The 19,066-nt window shown below is 41.7% G+C and overlaps 1 protein-coding gene across 1 annotated transcript; it reads right to left on the bottom strand.

Annotated features, from left to right (window-relative positions):
- Window positions 1-1,441: 1,441 nt before the first annotated feature.
- Window positions 1,442-11,452, bottom strand: FAM110C (family with sequence similarity 110 member C). Its single transcript, XM_090033018.1, has 2 exons — window positions 10,082-11,452; window positions 1,442-5,988 (listed from the first exon to the last, which is right to left on the bottom strand). Exon 1 carries the CDS (start codon window positions 11,226-11,228, stop codon window positions 10,125-10,127), a length of 1,104 nt encoding a protein of 367 aa, XP_089889144.1. The 5' UTR covers window positions 11,229-11,452; the 3' UTR covers window positions 1,442-5,988; window positions 10,082-10,124.
- Window positions 11,453-19,066: the final 7,614 nt, after the last annotated feature.

The following is a 19,066-nucleotide window of genomic DNA, read 5'->3' as shown; positions in this document are numbered from 1 at the left end:
TGGGTTACAGAATGCGGAACAGAGCAAGCTTGAGCCGGCTGAAGTTGGTTTGGTGGTCTCCAAACTTACTGGCAATTGGGGGGAGGGGGGGGTTCAAGCTTCTGCTTTTAAAAGGTCATCTCCTGCTTCCCTTTTTTATTTATGGTTGTTTTTCTTACACTGTAAACTAGAGTGATATACCTGCCCATCCTTATATGGTATACAAATGCCAGTCAGTGCTGGGGAGGCTGCATTTCAATTATCTGAAATATACATTCAGTTTTGTGCTCAACAGTTTAATTCTATGAATAAATAGCAGTAGCTGATCCCTAAATTGTGTCTGAATACTTGTTAGTGATACTGCTTGCATTTTAGAAGATTAGATTGTACTTTTTTGGGAAAATACTGGCCAAAAGTTTGTATCAGTTTCAGTAAAATCTCACTTGGAATGACCATTATTTTATTCCTCTTTATCACAAAACACATATTCACTGGATTATTATTGTCCCTATGAATTCATTATAGCATGATAGCTAGGGACATACTTAAGTTGTGGTGAGACAAAAGGTTTTTCACAGTTTGCTTGTGGCATTCAGAGCCAATTTTGTGGGCATTTTGAAGTGGTCTTGCTCTTCAGGACTGATTAGTGGAGAGGCCTTGCCCTTCAGTGCTGGTTGGTGGAGAGACTCCAATAGAGGGAGGAGGAATGAGGGGGCAGACGCTATTTTGTCTGCTGTATTTCATGCCACCCCACCATCTGATGCCTTCTCCTCCTGGCAGCGAGGACCCTTGAATCCCATTGGGGTGCCTGCATTTAATGACGTTTTTTTGTTGATTTCACAGACAATCCCAGATTTTGTGTTTTCCATAAAATCCACAAAATCGTGAATTAAGTAGGTCCCTAATGATAGCAATTGTCAGATCCCTGAGATAGTGGGTTTCGTAGTAGAGCAACACCAAACATAGAACTGCTCTGCAAAGGTCCTGAGTTTGAGGACAGTGGTGTAAAATGGTACTTAATAGTTCTTGAGATTGTGTAAAACCAAGTCTAAATAATACTTATGTTTGAAAAAGTGTTGATATCTTTAAAAAATAAATGCAATATTATTATTATAATACCATATAGATCATGCCCTGAAATGGAAATACTGAAATTACTTTAAGAATTTAAGAATACTTTAAGAAACTAGCTTTATAGATTTCAAATGTATTTGAAACCAAGAACTAGTAGCCATTTTGTGAGATATCTTCTTAAACAATTTCCAGCCCTATTTCTTTGCAAAGATTTGAATATGTTTCATCTTCATTCTCAGATATTTATCCAAAGGAAAACTTTCAAACTCTATTTACCATAGACACAAAAACTTAAATATGTTCTAAATAATATAGGTTTAAAAAAACAGTAACCCTAATGTAAACAGCAAACAAAATAAAACAATGTCAGACTTTCAAAACAAATTACTAACTTTCATATATGTGTTTTTTATTTATATGCAATGAAATAAAATACAGTCTTTTTATTTGAATATAAACATTGTACCAGATTAGATCAGTCCTCACTCCAGAGGGGATGTGTGAAAACTCATATTCAACAGTGATGAATAACCTGCTTGTCAGAGGAAGTTTCTGTTTAATCCCTATCAATTAGTGGTTGGTTTATGCTATGAAGCATGAGGATTTATATCCCCTTTAAAAATTAATTTTCTCAATATAGAAAAATCTGAATTCTTGTTACACATAGTACAGGACTATTTACATTATATTCTCTAAGGATCATATTCTACACCCAATATTTTTCCTGCAAATATCTGTAGCTATAGAAAAAATGGACTTTGTACCTTGTTTCCTGTTAAATTAAGACTCTGGACATTGCTTCTTTTCACAGTTATAATATAGCTTTGAACAACAGGTTATGAATAGTACTTGGCAGTTAAAATTAAGTTGTGCAACAGGGTTACAGCCTATATAACTATCTTGGTTTGCATAGTTCTAGTCAAACAGACTTAGATAATTTGCAAACTTTTGTTCTCAACCTGTTTCAGTTTTGCAAAAATTGGATCAAATTCAGACCCCACTGAAGTCAATGGCAAGACTCTTACTGATTTCCATACAAACAGGATTCTATTCAAAAGCTCTAAGCAAAAGTAGAACAACTCCCTACAAAATGTGTCTATTTTATTCTGACTTTCCCAGGTCCCCTGCCTTGTCTTGAGGTTCCTTCTGCCAGATAAGGGGAGGAAGTAACCTAAAGTAGCAATCTTTGGAGGAGTCCCTATCATTGAGGTCTATTTGGGACATGTACCAAAACACCAGATTGGGTGAGGGAAAAACCCTTTGAAGTGACAGCAGAAATAGGACCTGAGAGGAAAGTCTTGGTTTCACACCTTCAGAATGAGAGTGGTAAGATACAGGTACTCCTCGCTTGACATCATCCTGGTTAACATTGTTTTGTTATTACATCGCCTATCTATTAGAGAACATACTCGTTTAAAGTCATGCAACGTTTGGTTATAACGTTGTTTGGCTGCCGCCTGCTAGTAGGTAACTACTGTGACGTAATTGGATTCGTTTAACATCATTTCACTTAAAGTCACATTTTTCAGGAAGGTAACTATGACATTAAGTGAGGAGTAGCTGTATTCACACCAAAGAGATGTGAAGAAAGTGACTCTATCTGTTGCCCTCTTAACTGAGAAGCCTGATCACTGTCCTAACCAGAAGACACCTATAAATAAGGAAACTCATAGTTTATTAAGGAAGGGTCTTAGGCAGCACCATTTTTTTACAAATTTCCCTATACTTAGCTGAGTTTGGACCACATCAAAAGTTGAACTAAGCTAAGCAAATATTGTTTCATGTCGGTGTGAAAGTTCAGCAAACCCTATTAAGCAGCTCATAAGGGTTAAAGTCAGATTTCCAAGAGTCCTCAATGTTGTCCTAGTTCTGATTTCATAGGGCACATCTACACGTCACCGTATGGCAACATAGCAAAGTGCTACATCACTGTACAGCATGTGACAGCAATGTAGCAATTGTGGTTCTACACGTGATCAGCAGCTACATTGCCATAGCAGCACACTCCCCCATTATAGTGCGCTGCTATGGTGAGGTACTCGTGAAATTTAACTGTATTCTGTGCACATTGCGCAGTAACCACCCATACTGCACCATGCTTTAGTACTTCCAAGTCACTGTAGCAACATCACCGTATGGCGACACGAAGATATGCTCATAGACATCTATTGTAAAACTCCCGTTGACTTCCATGAGGACTGAGTCTCACCTATGCTTATACTTTTGAGAACTCCATTTAATATCCTTTAAATATTGCTTCCTAACATTTAAAAGTTATTGCCAACTTCTCTTGCATCTTTTTAATATTATCATTTTATCTCACTACTGCTTCTGATAAAAAAACCTAATAAAAATTTCAAAGTAAAACTAGAAAACTTTTTACAAAAATGCATTGTAGGAGTGCAATGGCTTACAAACCAGGAGATTTGCATAAGCTCTCAACTGCCTGCAGTCATTAATTAATGTTTACAAGAAACAACATTCATTAGCTTTTTAGAAAACCATATAAATAATTACATTTACAGTACTTTACAAAGTGCCACAAGAGATACAGACACAGTATATCAATCACATCCCTGATTTATCAGTCTTGACAGAGTCCCTTTAAACAACTTCTCAACAAGGTGTAAATCCCAGTACATTAGCGACCTTTTTGTTGTAATTTCTAGGGAATCATTTTTTACTTATGCTGTCTGCTATATTAGAAGTTTAGAATTGTTATGAAGACCTCTGGGTGCTAGTTCCTCCTAAATATAAAGTTGGTTACTAATACAGGATTTTCAGCTTCCCACTACACTTGGAGCCATCTCGATGAATATTTTATTTGGAAATATTATTTATGAATGTATAAATATATAAAGACAATACATATTTTAAGTAACAGTAAAACAATATAAACAAATGCCCTGTATTCTCAAATGGATAGCCTATGTGAGAAATAACTACTGAGTCACTAACAAGTACATTTTTCTTATTTAAATAGAATTAGCCTGACTAGTAAGCCTATAGTGAACTTAGTTAAAAGTCAACTATGAATAATTAATTAGCACTCTAAGTGCAATATTGGTCTCACAATATAAGTGGAAATACTAATTGCTCATGGTTATAACAACTGGGTTATAAAGATGCTATTACTCAGTCCTGTTCTCTCTCCTACGTGCTCATGACATTTTCCATGATTAACAAAGAATTAAAAGTGCTGGTCAGGCGCACATTCTCTCTTCTGTATTCCTCCATGTGCTTGGCTTAGTGGGGTGAGATCATAGCCATAATCATCGCAAAGGGATGTTTGGCTACTAAAGGTGCTTATAACCTCATTGGAATTTTGAGAATGAAACCCCATTTTCCTGTATTAGTTACAATTCAGGTTTAGCAGCTAGGTAAAGCCCAGGATGGGAATCAGAACATTATATCCATGATCATATGGAGCTCAACTTTTAACTTCTCAGCACTCCAAAATATTGGGACATACTCTAATCATTGTTATGCCACTGACTTTAGTACAGATACTCTAAAATGATACCAGTATAAGAGATTGGAATCTGTTCCTTAATTGATTTTTGTCACTTTTTTGTGAGTTATAATATCAGGTATAACTAGAACAGGGTAAGACATTTTCTGGCAACTAACGGCTGTTTGGACCAAGCATCTAAAGCCACCAGCTCCATCTGCCACTCATTTAGACCTCATATTAATGATCTAAACTGCTTTAAACTGGTGCATCTATATGAGATGCTTTACTGCAGAGCTGATTAATTAGCTTTACAGTAAAGCATCACCATCTACAGATGTGATGCTATTAAGCCACAGTAAACTAATTAACTCAGCTGTAGGATAGTACAGCCCAACAGAAGTGCTGTCCTACAGCAGAGTAGTTACATGTGGTGAAACGCACATGTAGATGGTGACTAGGCTGGCTAGGGCACGAGGGTGCTACATGCGTGGGGACTGCCTGCCAGGTAGACCCACTCTGTAGCACCTGTATGCCCCAGGCAACCCTTCTGCAGCATGTTGAGCCAGCATGGATCAGTTCTGGGCTGGCAGGCTGACTCCCCAGGATCCCCTGCCAGATGTGGCTGTGCCACCCCAGCTCAGTGTTCTGTGGTCCCAGGCACAAATGTAAAAGCTGTGCCTGGGAGAAATAAACTGCAGTACAAACTGTCTAATTTTTAACATAGTTGAATCTTCCCTATGTTTCAGCACTATATTTATCCATATTCTCCAACTACAGTGTTAAATATTCTTTCCCACTGTCTACCCTACTGTGTTGTACGCTGGTCTACCTGGACACCAGATTTTCTAATTTGGCTTAACACTCAAGGGAGAGGTCTTAGAAGACAATGAGAATTCAAAATGTCTGTTCAGCCCTGTTTATAGTGTTTGGTCGACACCAGTCAGGCAAAATAAAAGGGTTTAAATCATGTCAGCATGTGCCATGTTTAAAGAGTTATGCTAACACAGCTTCTTTGGAAGTGCAGGTGGAGCCTCTATGCCAGGAAATGCTTGACCCAAAGGTCATTGCCACTTAATTCCTGTTTCCTCCTCCCCCAGGCTTGCTGACAGATTCACCATCAATTAGAGTCAGATGTGATACACCAATCTTCTATCATGGTTCAGAATGACATTATGCATGAGTGACCTGCATCGTGATGGACATTGCCAGCTATTTTATTAGCTGTACTTGCTTCTGTTCTTCCAGGAGCTTTTACTTTGTGCCATCTCAGTTTGGCACAGTTCATAATTTCCTCTTCTCACTGTGCTCTGGACACATATTTGCTTCGGGCAAAGACCGGGTCTGCCTGGTGAGGAAGAAAAAAGAGAAGAGGGCAGCAGGAAAATGAGTTACCATAAGCCAGATGGCAGAAAAAGTTTGCTGCTGATCTGCTGGCCTATGATCTGTATTGCTCAGCCTCCATTTTTGGGAATGTTTTCATCCTAAAGAAAGAGGAAAAAAGCACTTAAGGCATCAGAATGGTACAGACTAGTCTAAACCCTAATTTTCAATTAATCTGCTTCCCACTACTATTAATGTAATGTAGTCCCTTCTCAAAATATCCATCATAGTATAATGAACATGCTTTTTTTCTTAAAATACTTTTAAGGCCTGTGGTTGATATAAACTTCATATTCTTGATTAAAATCAGAAATGAGGATGTTCAGCTTTAGAATGATATATATCCAAACATAATCTAGTTAGTGACATATCTAGTTAGTGCTACATAACCAGACATAAGCGAGTTAGTTAACCTTTTTCCTAGCTAACAGTAAAAAAAAGGGTTCTATAATTATCAGCCTGATAAACAGATACATAGCTTTTTTATTTTTTTAAGTGTGTTACCAGTTGTAATACACTTCATGAAAAATTAAACCAGGGACATGAAATATTAATAAAAAAGTGCCTAATGCAAAAAACTGCAGGTTTTGAAAAGCTATTTTACTATATTGAGCTTTAGAATCTAGAAAAAATGCTCAAAGATTCCTTTTTTGTTTTTAGAAAGGTGCTGCAATTTCAAAAGCCTATATACAGTGCTTGGTGCTTGGCTGAATATGTCCCAAAGGTCTGGGAAGCAGGCTGCTGAAAGGCAAAGAGATCATATGGATTTCAGGTTTTCTGGTTTTACTCTATTAGCCTCCAGAAGTCTGTAACTCTAAAAGGCCAAAGGAAGCTGGAGAATTAGCTCATCATCTACTTCCTGGGAGTATTCCACTTTTTTGTAAACATTTAGACAATATACATGATTTCCTGTGATCAGAATAAGCTTATCACTGAAAAAGCATGTGGGTTGTATGAAACAAATATCAAAATCACAGGGCCATCTTCACTAATTGTTTGGTGCTGATAATTGCTATTTGCTCTTATTTAGGGTTATTTATTATGAAATGTTTATACTGTGATAGCTCCCAAAGGTTCTTATCCCTGTGGGAATTATTGGTATTTGTAGTTGAGATTTTAGCACTGATTTCACTCTTTTGAAAAGTCTATAAAGTGAGCAGTGGTAAGATTTACCTGATTTCTCAGTAATTATATTGTAGACCAGATCTTCAACTGCTGAAAAGCATTATAGCTCCATTGCTTAGCTACATCAGCTCAGAATTGGGCTCAGTATATTTTATATATTTTAAATTTGGCTGACAACATTAACCTTATGGACAAGGGTTTCCTAAACTACAAAAACCTTGAATATATATTTTTTCTAGGATGTAAACCGTAATGTAATGTTCCACTCTTACTATAATTTCAACTTAAGCTGGAGATGGTGTCATTTCTGGCAGTATGAAACAAAGCTGAGGGAAAAACTACTCTCAGCCACGTGGAACCTTGGTTATTAAGAATTATAGTTAGCATTACTATACCTTCATTTGCATTTAGTTCAAATGAACTAAACTAAACCAGGGCAGGGGAAACCTCGGATATTTGGTTCACACTAACCTTCCTCCTATTTTGTTAACCATCCCCTGTAAATGGTATATTTAAAAACTATTTTATGTATTTTATTTGAATCATTCACCAGGTAGTTTCAAAATTATGCAATGGTGAACGAACATTGATGCTGGTTGCAAAAGCAGTGTGAGGACTTAGCAGTTGGATGTGTGATGGACTAGCTAAAGGGCGGAGAGGGGAAAAAATAAACATTTGTTTTGCAACATGGAGCTGCAAAGCTTCTGGTGGGGTGTGGAGCTCATGTGAGTAAACTTCCTGCTTTCCATGTGTTCCAGCACCCTTTGCCAGACTTCCTTTTATATTCTTTGTCTATTTAGGTTGAACATACCTTGAAGCAGTTACCGTCTTTTTCCTGTGTCATCTGCAGTGTGAACCCAATTACCACCTAACGGATAAATAGTAAAAGGGGTCCAATAGCTTTCCCTCTTTGATACTGTTCATGTAACCTATATGAATTACTATAGCTGTAATCTTGAAACAATATCCAAATCCTAGATCCACAAACCTTTAGTTTTCCTTATGTAAAGAACCTTTTGGTATATGATGTCTGGCCCTAGCAGCCGGAAGTCAACCAAAACCACCTGCCTCAGCTTTACCTGTAGCTCCTGCCCACAGCTGCCAAAGTTTGTATAAACCTCCTTCTCCCTCTCCCATTACCACTGATGGATAAGTGAGATTTCTCACTGGATTTGGGAATGGAGCTATCAGTGAGTAACCCTCCTTGGGGATGTCAGTCTCATACTTGACAATTGCTCCTGTCTTTGATGTGTGGATAATTGCTGGTTGAAATCTTTTTGTGAAAACATTTCTCCTTCTCAGTCAAAATGGCTTCTTTTTTTTTTGCCAAAAATACACATCTGAATCTTTTCAAGAATTCAGTGCAAAACAAATTATTCTGTGTAAAAATAACAAAAAAGTTATCTCCTAATTTTTTTTTACGGATATTAGAATAGTTTTCCCTAGTAACCACTAATCAGATTTTTAGACAGTATTTACTGATTTCCAGTTAGCCTCTCAAAAAAGTTCCCCCCCCCCTCAAAAAAGATCTCTCAATCTAATCTATTTCAAACGAATTAAACAGTATCTTCTTTGTTACAAATGATCACAAGATATTAATCCTGCACCTTAAAAACTTGCCTATAGCCAGTACTGACAGAGAGAGGTCAAATCCCCCATCATTTTAGGATGTGAAAAAAAATTAAGTATGTTTAGTTTATTTCCAGCATCTTCCATTAACCTGAGCTTCAGAAAGGGACATTCACTTATTACCTCATGTGTAATTTGGCAATAATTCTAGTGAGGTGACTGTAATTTTCCATTGAGAAATCTGAATCACAGCAAGGAATCACAGGGCTAGTCTGTCCTCTACCAGGAATAGGCTCAGCTTAAGTGTCCAATATCTGCATGCTGCTGGATTGGACTCATTTCAAATACTGTAACTCCCTCCAAGACTAATTAGCGTCCTCTTAATATATAGACTATGATTGTGATAAATTCACAAAGCCACATTTACCCTGTCATATTAAGGATTATCTAATGTAATGTTTATACATTACATATAAAGTCCAAGGCCTACAGGCTGTTTGGATTTGGGACTGTAAAGTTTGCATATAATGGGTGCTTTATCTTGCAAGTAGTAGCTTATCCCTTCTAAACTGGCTAGGAATGTGTTTCTTGTGAATGGTGCTGCTCTTATGAAAATCAATAAGCAGTAAATCAACTTATGTCAGAGCTGAATTTGGCCGATTTATATGGGAAGAACTGCTTTCCCAAAATGCCTGTTTCATTTAAAAAAAAAAAAATTTTAAATAGCAAAGTATCCCTGTTCAGCAAACAAACCACAACAATTATTTTGAAGCTCTGTTGTTGGACTTTGAAGGAAGAAAGTCATGTGGCCTAAACCACCAAACTTCTCCAATTTCAAAAGAGCCAAATCAATTAGAATGAAACAGGACAGAAAGAGCAACACCATTTCCCACTGAAGGGCTTACAGAATACCAGACAACAGCAGGAGCAAACTTAAGAGTTAGGCAGAAAGTTCTCCTTCTCAAATGATATCAGTCAGAAACCCTGAGATACCCCTACTCCACTGGTGCCTGTACCTAGTTGTGGGCAAAGGGGGGCTAGGAAGAGAAGCGGGTGGGGGAAGAGAGGTGCACCAGTAGGACATAAATACAGACTCTCCTAAATACTAAGAGTTTCAATTCAGTTTGTTTTATCTACACTACCATAATTAAGGGTTGGATAATTTTCTGGGCTTCTCTTGAGTTTCACGTAGCAGAAACTGGTGAAAACAAGCAATTTACAAAGCAGGAAAACTGCAAAAGGCAGACATCTCTTGTAGACACTGACTATATACTTTCATGAGGGTGGGGGGGGGCTGATCCATATAACTATATAACTACATTCATATTCCATAAAGTCCCAGACTCCTGTTTTCCAAGAACTCTGTTCCCCAGAACTAGGTAGTGCATAACAGCAGAACACAGCTTGTCACCATTCACATAACAGACATAAACTCAGGTAAATCACCTACGTTTTAAACACAGATAAACAGAAATTCACATGGCTGGGCTTTGCACACACCTTGAGTTTACCACGCTGGAATGCATGCTGGAAGGAGAAGTCTTCAGGCAAGCTCTTGGAGCACCTTGTTAGTCTCCTTGGCTTTCTTACACGTGTACAGCCATTTGATTATCCGAGCATTGCGCTCTATCACTGAGGTGCTGCTGGGGACCTGCTCAGTCAGTTCTTCCTCCAGCAGCCCATCATCCCCACTGTGCCTTGTAAAGTCACTTTCAGATGTCGCCACACTGATGCTGCGAATCCTGAAGGACACATTGTCAGAAACCACTGAGAAGTTCTCTCTCCCCAGATCCTCAATGACCTCAGGCTCAAGGCCGCAGTATTTAAAAAAAGTATCAAACTCAGAAAAGGACTTGGAGTACCGAGAGCTGATGTCCGATTGGGACCGATGCAGACCTTTCCTCCTCACATCCTTGACCTCATCAGGTGCAACGGTCAGTTTTGGAGGGTCCCCATACCCTCTGTCATGTTCAGCTGGCACTTCTGTTTTTGCCGGAGCGGTTTGTTCAGTCCCATGGTTATTGAGCTTATCAGCAGCATGTTGTAAAGAGATATTTTCTTCATTTTCTGGTGTGGTGACTTCCCTTATTACTTTGGGTGTCTGCATCTCAGGAGAAGCCAGTTGCTTTTCTTTTATGGGTCCTTGGAACAGCCTCCTCACCAAGCTCCCTCGTGTACTCTCATTGCCTTGCCCTTTCACAAACTCACATTTCTGGCGGTAGATCACGAGGGAATCTGGCCGTATCTGCCTTTTGGGCATGCTGCGCCTTGCTATGGGGGGGACGTTTTGCAGGGGAGGACAGCAAGAATATACAGCATTAGCCAGGTCCAAGTTTTTTGTGTCTTTCCCTCCACCCAAGTCCTTAGTGATTTTCTTGCTTTCTACTGAACAGTTCTCACTACTGCTCTCTGAGGCTGAGCTAAGCACAACGACAGGTTCCTGTTTAGTGCTGATTACCTGCTGACTTTTTACATACTTGGCCTTGTCAGCTGCCAGTCTTTCTACAGCACTCCTCCTGCTTGGGGTGCCTGCCTCCATCTGTCTGCGAAGGTATTCCGGCCCCTTGTTAAGAAGTCGCACTGTCAAAGAGGAATGAAAGTCCGAGATGGCATGCATTCTCACGGCATGAGAGCTTTCAGCTGGCATATCAGTTTCAGGTACACTGATCCCACTTGCAGCTCTTAAAAAAAAGAAAAAGAAGCCCACTCTCTGGATGCTGCAGCTTCCACCCCTCCTGCAGGAATCCTGGCACAAATTCCACAAGCCTGTTTCTGGGGTGGTTACTTACTTAGGACAGATGAGACCTCATCAGGCTGAGCGAAGCCCCATGGTTTGTGTCTGCTGCACTCTGACTGCACACCTCCACACAGCTGCTTCCTTGCACATTCACCTTACAGTGAAGCCAGCCCCTGCAAGCTCCACACAGCCAATCATGTCTGAATACAGAAGGCCCTGTGACATCAGCAGTGAGCTGGGAAATTGACGTTAGAGGAGTGGCTCAGACCATCAACACTTCATTGCCTCCAGCAAGGACAAGCCCTAATTAAAGTATTTGTACAGCATACGCTTTCAGTACTTCCCTCCTATGGCAGTCTGACTGAATCAAAACACTGGAGAAGTCTTGATAAGGCTGATGTTGCCAGTGCAGGCATTTGAATGTTATGGGAACTAAACTTCACGTGTTTTTTCACAGAGGCTTCTGCGATTCTGTGCTGTATGCTCCAAACTCGTTTCTTAAAATGTTTCCTCTAGTTACCTACAGTATTTCCCCCAGTAACTGCCAGAAGCGACAAACAGGGAACTCTGGAGGTGATCTTGCAGGGGCTGATCCTGCAAAATACAGCATGTTTCCCAAGAATAGCTGAATGCTCTATTCTCATAACCAGCGACTCTTATAGGGCACGCAGCACATTTCAGGATCAAACCTCTAAACCTAGACTTGCTGGGTCCCTTGTTAATATATTTTTAAAAAACTTTCTGTTTGGCTAAGTACAGGCATTCAAAACGCCCAAGCCTAAATTGATTTAACCTTTGCAGGCTGTTCTAACTTGTGTAGACTGAACTGATTTGCAAGTAAATAGACATTCACTTTTGATTCTGGAAATGCAGGCACATGGGCTCAGGCTAGAAGCTGGGGGGTGCTAGAACGAGTCCTCCCTTCCCTTTTGGGGCAGCCACATGGCTGGAGGGAAGCTGACTTGGGGGGAGGGAGGGGTTGATGGTTAGCCACTGGCAGGCCACTGAGTATGATTATGGAAGGGTTTAAACTCCCACCCTGGCCTGCAGGGACCCCAGCCAGGGTATGCCTGGAGGGGGAAAGGGGAAGCAGCACCTACCAGGTTTGTCCTGGGGGATGGGGGACATGGTCAGACACCAGCTGGGGTAGCACATCAAGCAAAGGCAGCCAGGGAGGGGGATTAAACTCTCCTGTCACCCCTCTCTCCCATCCACATGGGACCCCAGCTAGGGTCTGCTCGGCTTTCCCCTCTGCTCACTGCTAATGATGCGCTATAAGTGTGTTGTAGCACCTGGTGTTTGCTGGCTAGCTAGGATGGAAGTTGGGAGCGGCTTGTTGGGACACAAAGGTACTCTGTGCCCTGAGGTTCTGCTCCAAACAGATCCTTCTCAGGCAGCTGCTTGTCTGTGCCAGCTTTTTTTTGTGCAGCCAGGAGAGTTGGGGCGGGTAGGGGCCAGTGCTGTCTTCTCAAAGTGAGTCCCTGCCAGACTCAAGTCTCCTGGCTGCACAAAAAAAGCTGGCACAGACAAGCAGCTGCCTGAGCAGCAGAGAGATCTGTTTGGAACAGAACCCCAGGGCATGGGGTTGGGACACTTCATGTCCCATCAAGCCGTTCCCAGCTTCCATCCTGGGGAACCAGCAAGTGCCAGGCGATGCAACATGTTTATAGCATGTCATCGGCAGATGGGTAATTCCTGAACAACCCCCTGCCAGATGGGAGAGGGGATTAAGGAGCAGTCATGAGGTACTGCCCAGGCCAGCTCTGGCCATGCTCCCTGCTGTGCAAGTAGCTAGCAGGGTGGAGAGCCAGACAGAACCCAGCTGAGGTCCTTGTATCAGTGGGAGAGAGGGGAGAATGGGGAATTAATCCTCCTCCCTCCCCCACTTTGCCTGAGGCTGCTGCCCTGGCAGGCTCTTGTCATACCCCCCATAGCATGAGTGATGAGCAGGGGGGAAGCCAGGCAGACCCGGGCTGGGGTCCCTGTGCCTGTACCTTGTAGAGGAAGGCAGGGGGGTTTAATCCCCCTTGCTGCCCCCCCCTTCACCTGAGGCTGCTGTGTGGTCAAAGTGTGGCCACACCCCCTGCTTCATAAGTGGCCAGCAGGGTAGAAATCCAGGCAGACCCCAGCTGGGATCCCCATGCTAGTGGGAGAGAGGGAAGTTGGGGGATTTAATGCCCTTCCCTCCATCCCTTTGCCTGAGGCTACTGCTTGGGTGGGCTCTGGTCATGCCCCCTGCTGTGCAAGCATCCAGCAGGGTGGAAAGCTGGGTAGACCCAGCCTGGCATCCCCATGCTGGTGGGACAAAAGGGAGACAGGGGATTCAATCCCCTTTCCCGCCCTGTTTTGCCTGAGATGCTGCCTGAGCTGGTTCTGGCCACACCCCTTTCTGCATGAGCAGCCAGCAGCATGGAAAGGTGGGCAGACCCAGCCTGGAGTCCCCATGTCAGTGGGAGAGGGGAGGCAGGGAGGTTTTTTCCCCCTCCCTTCCTCTAAGACTGCTGGCCCATGCCCATGCACATGCACTCTGGCAGGGAAAAGTCTGGCTGCTCTGCCCCCAACTAGGCAGACCAGGCTGTGCCAGTCGGGCTTCTCACCCTCACCTCCTTGTCAGCCAGCTGTCACTGCTTAGGCTAGGGAGCAGAGGGCTAAGGAATAGGACCAGCCCTACTCTGCTCAAGCAGACAGCAGAGCCTAGCCCAGCCCAGGGCTGTAATGCATACTGGGTGCTGGGGGACTCTGATTTAACTTGAACCAAGAAGGGGTCTGGGACAGAAGTTCCATAAATTGGTTTCATAGCTTTCATAGATAATAGGGCTGGAAGGGACCTTGGAAGATCTTCCAGTCCAGCCCCTTGCCCCAGGGGTAGGAAGTCAGCAGAGGTCATAGGATCTCAGCAAGATAAACATCCAAATGTCTCTTGAAGGCATTCAAAGTAGGTGCTTGAACCACCTCTGGCAGCAGTCTATTCCAAACCAGGGGGGCTCGGACAGTAAAAAAGTTGTTCCTTATGTCCAGCCTGAAACAGTATATGGAGCAGTTTGTGACCATTCAATCTTGTCATCCCTTGGGGTGTTCTGGTAAACAGACGTTCCCCCAGATCCTGGTTTGACCTGAATCAGCTAAGTCTGATACTACATTTGACCAGGTTCATCTTAAACCCGTTTTGGCCATTTTGAAACAGGTTTATGTGCACTGAACTTCTGTTCTTTTGCAGGTTTAAACCAGTTTCTGATCACTTAAACCAGTTTATGTGTAACTTCTGTTCCTAACCTTTAAGATATAAACTGAAATGTCTGCAAGAGCCATCTGCTAAACGCTCCAGGCCCATTCAGGGAAAAGGAGTCTTGCTGTGCTTCTGAAGGTACTAGGAACACCTGCATAGGTCTGTGATATCAGTAAGATGTTATTTGTTGATGGCAGCAGCTTTGTGTAGGTACTATGGATTGACACCAGCTCTAATTTAATTTCTTATTTCTTTTTTGTTAAATGTGGTGTAGATTTCCAAAAGGTTTCCTTCTGGAGCCAGCAGGGTGTGTGTGTGTGTGTGTGGCCAGTCTCATTAAGCATTAATAACAGAAGGTTAGAAGAAAACTACCTACATGATATGGAAATGTGGAAGGTCTTTGCACCTCCATATTTGCTACATGTCTAAAATCTAAAAGCAATTATATGTGCTTTTCTCCATGGGGATTGGTACATTTTTTTTTTGTAAAGAGTAACTCAGATTATCATTTTTACTATCATAAAAAGTGTGGCTGACAGACCTTCAATTACAGAAAAGGGTGTTGGCATATGTTTCCTCCTGGACCTCAATACTTTCTGTTAGAATTTGTATCCTTGCCTCGCTGTGTGGCTGTAGAGGGTCCTCAGGTACCAACACAGTTTCCAACACAAGGGGTGCTCATCAGGTGTTTGGAGATGGGGTATACTGTGATGCACAAAGCTGAGCTCTGTGGGGACTCCCTGCATCCGACAGGGAAGCTGGTTCCACAGGCTTTGCTGCTACAGTAAAAGCTCTGTTATCCGGCATCCATGGGAAATGTGGGGTACCAGTTAGTCAAATATGCCAGTTATCTGAGAGCTTATCTCTAGCTGAGTGGGTTGGAGATGTCTCTGCCTGGCATCAGTGTACCAGGGGACAGGGACGGGGGCCCTGTGCAGGCTGCTTTGCCCTGGACCATAGTTTTCGAGGAAGAAGTGGGACTTGGCCACAGTGGGACTTGGTGTTTTGCTTTTGCTGCGTCAACTTGCTGCTGTAAACCACAGATGCTGTCTATGACAGATGCTGGTTAATAGAGCATTCCAGATGGTAAAGTGCTGGATAACAGCTTTTACTGTATATGGTTCTTCTTCCCTTCCTGCTGAGAAAGCATCAGTTTCTTAGCACTGCACAAACAGCTCTTTAGCTACTCCATGGATTGAGAAAGAGCTCTTCCCCTAGCACTTGCCAAGATACACAGAATGAACTGATTTGAAGGCATCCATATTAGGGCAGCCTGTGTGACTGGCAACTGGTAGTTTAGCTCAGGGTGAACAGCCAGAGACATTTCTCACTCCTGTAGGTGTAATCTCCTAGGTGTGGTGCTGGAATTTCTGGCAGGACATCCCATGGTTCACTATGTTGTGGTAATCTGAATTTTCCCAGTAAATTGTGAGGGAATTTGCCTTTCCTTCTGAGTGCATGGGGAAGTTCTTGGTATGCAGTGGAAAACAACACTCAACTCTCCTTACTGCTGTGTCTTACTTTAGTCTATATCCCCAACAAGCCTAGCTCAAGATGAGAACACTGCTAAATTGGGGTGAGAGGCTTTTGTGCATGGAGGAGAGACGGCTTATTCTTATTAATTAGAAGCTGTGGCTATCTCTGCAGTGACGATATACCCAAAAGTAGTAACACTGAGCAAGTGTTCTCCTCTTGACACAGTTTTGCACATCTCTCTCTCTATGTCCTAGTGGTGGTTAAACATATTATGGGTGTGTACAGATGTTGCTTTTGTGCCATCTAAAGCACTTTATTGCCATGACTTAACAGAAGTGCACAACTTTACAGCACTTTAAAAATGGGTATAGTGTTTTAAATTAACTCTTGTTAAGTGGGGTATTAAATTTGAAGCTCTGTGTTTTACAGCACTTTATCAACCTACAGTGCTTTAAATAACTTCTGTATTCTGGTCAAATTTCTGACCAGTGGAGAAGCTCCAGGAAGGTGAGGAGTACCCCCTGCCTCCTAGCCTGGAAAATGCAGGGAAACTTAGAGTCCTTTCCCCTCCCCCTCCCCCAAACACTGCTCTTCTGTCATGTTTAAGAGCACTGTAACTTTATAGTGCTATACAAGTGGCCTAAGTTACAGCATTGTAAAACAGACATGGAGCACTTCTTTATACTTCTTTACTCACCCTTAGGTCCTGACATAGGAAAGTGCATAAAAACATGCTTCAGAGTGTCTCTATTCAGAAAGCACTTTAGCAGATTAGTTATAAGTCCATGATTCAGGTTTTTTCTGTATAATGAGCTTTTTCCTGAATGGGAACCATAATTTGTATAGTACTTGGAGATCTTTGTACCAAAATCTTTTTAAACACACAAGGTGTTTGTTTGATAAGAACTTTTTTTTCTTTGGTTATGGATATAGCTGACAGTCATAGCTGGCAGCCTGAAAAATAATGCCCTTAAAAATGAAACCATGATCATAAAAGTTAATGACCAGGAAGCTTCTGACTGTTAAAGCTGCTCACCTACAGATGTCAACTGTCTATTTACAATTATTAGAAATTCAAATGTGCCATGGAAGGTTAGGCCTGTAGAGAAAGTTAATTTCTTTTCAGAATAAAACTGGGTAATAAGCTACTTAGAATGGATGAATTGATACTGATAAGATCCATTTTTCATTTTGGTTCCTGTATTGACTCATTTCTTCTAGATTTTTCCTTTAGTAGTTTGAGGTTCTGACATTTAAAACAGAAATATTTTATAGCACATACTTCTATTCCCCTTTGCATGTTCATTTGTATTTGCTTCAGTGTCTGTAGAATAATGCCTTGGGCTTGAGTACTGGACAAAATGCAGACATCTGTTTGCATTTGCATTCATTTGAAATTAATTAAGAAAGAAAAAAAGACAAAAATCATATGTACTGATATAAAGAAGTGAGATGTTATCAAGAGGTTCTTCTCAAAATTATGGAGTCTATTCACCCCTCTTTGTATGCATTGTACATTCATTGGAGCTCCATAGGGTATGTGCAAATGTTACATTTAGAGTGATCTAACTAGGGTTAGGACAATTTAAATGATGATCCATGCAGAGGTTCAGGGGATTAAATCAGGCCAAAAATGGCATATTTTTGGAACATAGCCCTGGGACTGGGAAAGCCCAGCTACTCACCCCAGATCCAGGGCTGTGCTCTTCCTCACCGCCCTCCACCCCACCTAGGGTATTTTTAGCTCCCCAACCACCCATCCTCATGTACCCACCAACTACCCCCCAGACCTGCCAGTCACCCCTGATCCTTCCATCCCTCCCACAGACCTGCTGGCTGCCCAAATCCCACTTGCCCCTCCCCTCTACTCCCCTCCCAAGTTACTTACAACAGGTTCCTGGTAAGCTTCCTAGTGCTGGTGAACATCTGTATATGCCACTCTGGATCTATGGTCACATAGCATAAAGTAAGCCACATGATTGTAGACCAAGTGTGGCAAACATTTGCACATACCCACATTGCCTCATTCAGTGGCAGGTTATGTCCCCAAATTCCTAGCCCCTCTGGGAGTCCTGCAAGTTGGATAAAACAGCACTGTAGGCTGAATCTGGTCCATGGACAATATGGTCAACAGCACTGATTTACTGTAAGACCCTTCTACATCATCCTGGCATTCTAAAGGGGATCGACACTAGGGACAAACAAGATTAGGTCATTCACCTAAAACTGAGCTTGTCCTAAGAAATTCCCCTAAAGTTCATGAGGGAAAGGATACTCCATTCTTACTCTCCCTAAATTCATACCATGGAGGATACACCGATACTTGTATCTCTCAACATAGTATTTTGGGTAATACAGTGAGTGAAACTGTGGTTCCATTGATATTGGTTGGCATTATGCCAGTTAGTCCAGCGATACCAGAATTTCACCCATTGCATCCCCTTTTAGGCTAACTCAGGAGCAAAGTAGTATTTAGTACAGAATTTATTAGCATGCTTCTTCTTACACAATCCCTGGCTGCCTGCATGTCTGTCAGAAAATTGCTCCTTGCTAAAATTAAATGAACTTATTTACAATTATTTCTGTCAACTTCTATATCTAATGGACCCCTCCCCCATTTGTTTTTTTAAGAGAACCCCCTTCCATTTGAATTTTACAGGCTGATGGAGAATTGTCATGGGCCATTTAATCTGGTTACTCATTTTACATCATGTTCAATCATGATGTAAATAAACACAATGTAAATAAATGTGACTTATTTAAAAGCAAAGGGAAAAAAGGGGAGAAAAGGAAAGGAAGAGAGGTGAAAGGACAAAAACCCCACTTGAACAAAAAACATAAATGCAGATGATTCAGCTCTATGTTGAGTACCTCTTATAAAGTTTGAGTGTAGGATGCAGTGTGAAACTTTAAAAGGGTCAGCTGTCAAAAATGTTAATACATGGAAAGATGATTCAATGTTAATGTGCTTAAAGAGATTGATTGGGTTGATCCAAATGAAATGACTGACCCAAATAGCAGCCTGTTCAAGGATCATCATCATGCA

The sequence above is a fragment of the Crocodylus siamensis genome, chromosome 1 (assembly GCF_052110815.1).
Source record: "Crocodylus siamensis isolate JL-2025a chromosome 1, ASM5211081v1, whole genome shotgun sequence".
NCBI classification, from domain to species: domain Eukaryota; kingdom Metazoa; phylum Chordata; order Crocodylia; family Crocodylidae; genus Crocodylus; species Crocodylus siamensis.
The sequence above is the reverse complement of the archived record's forward strand: the minus strand, read 5'-3'. Positions and strand labels throughout refer to the sequence as shown.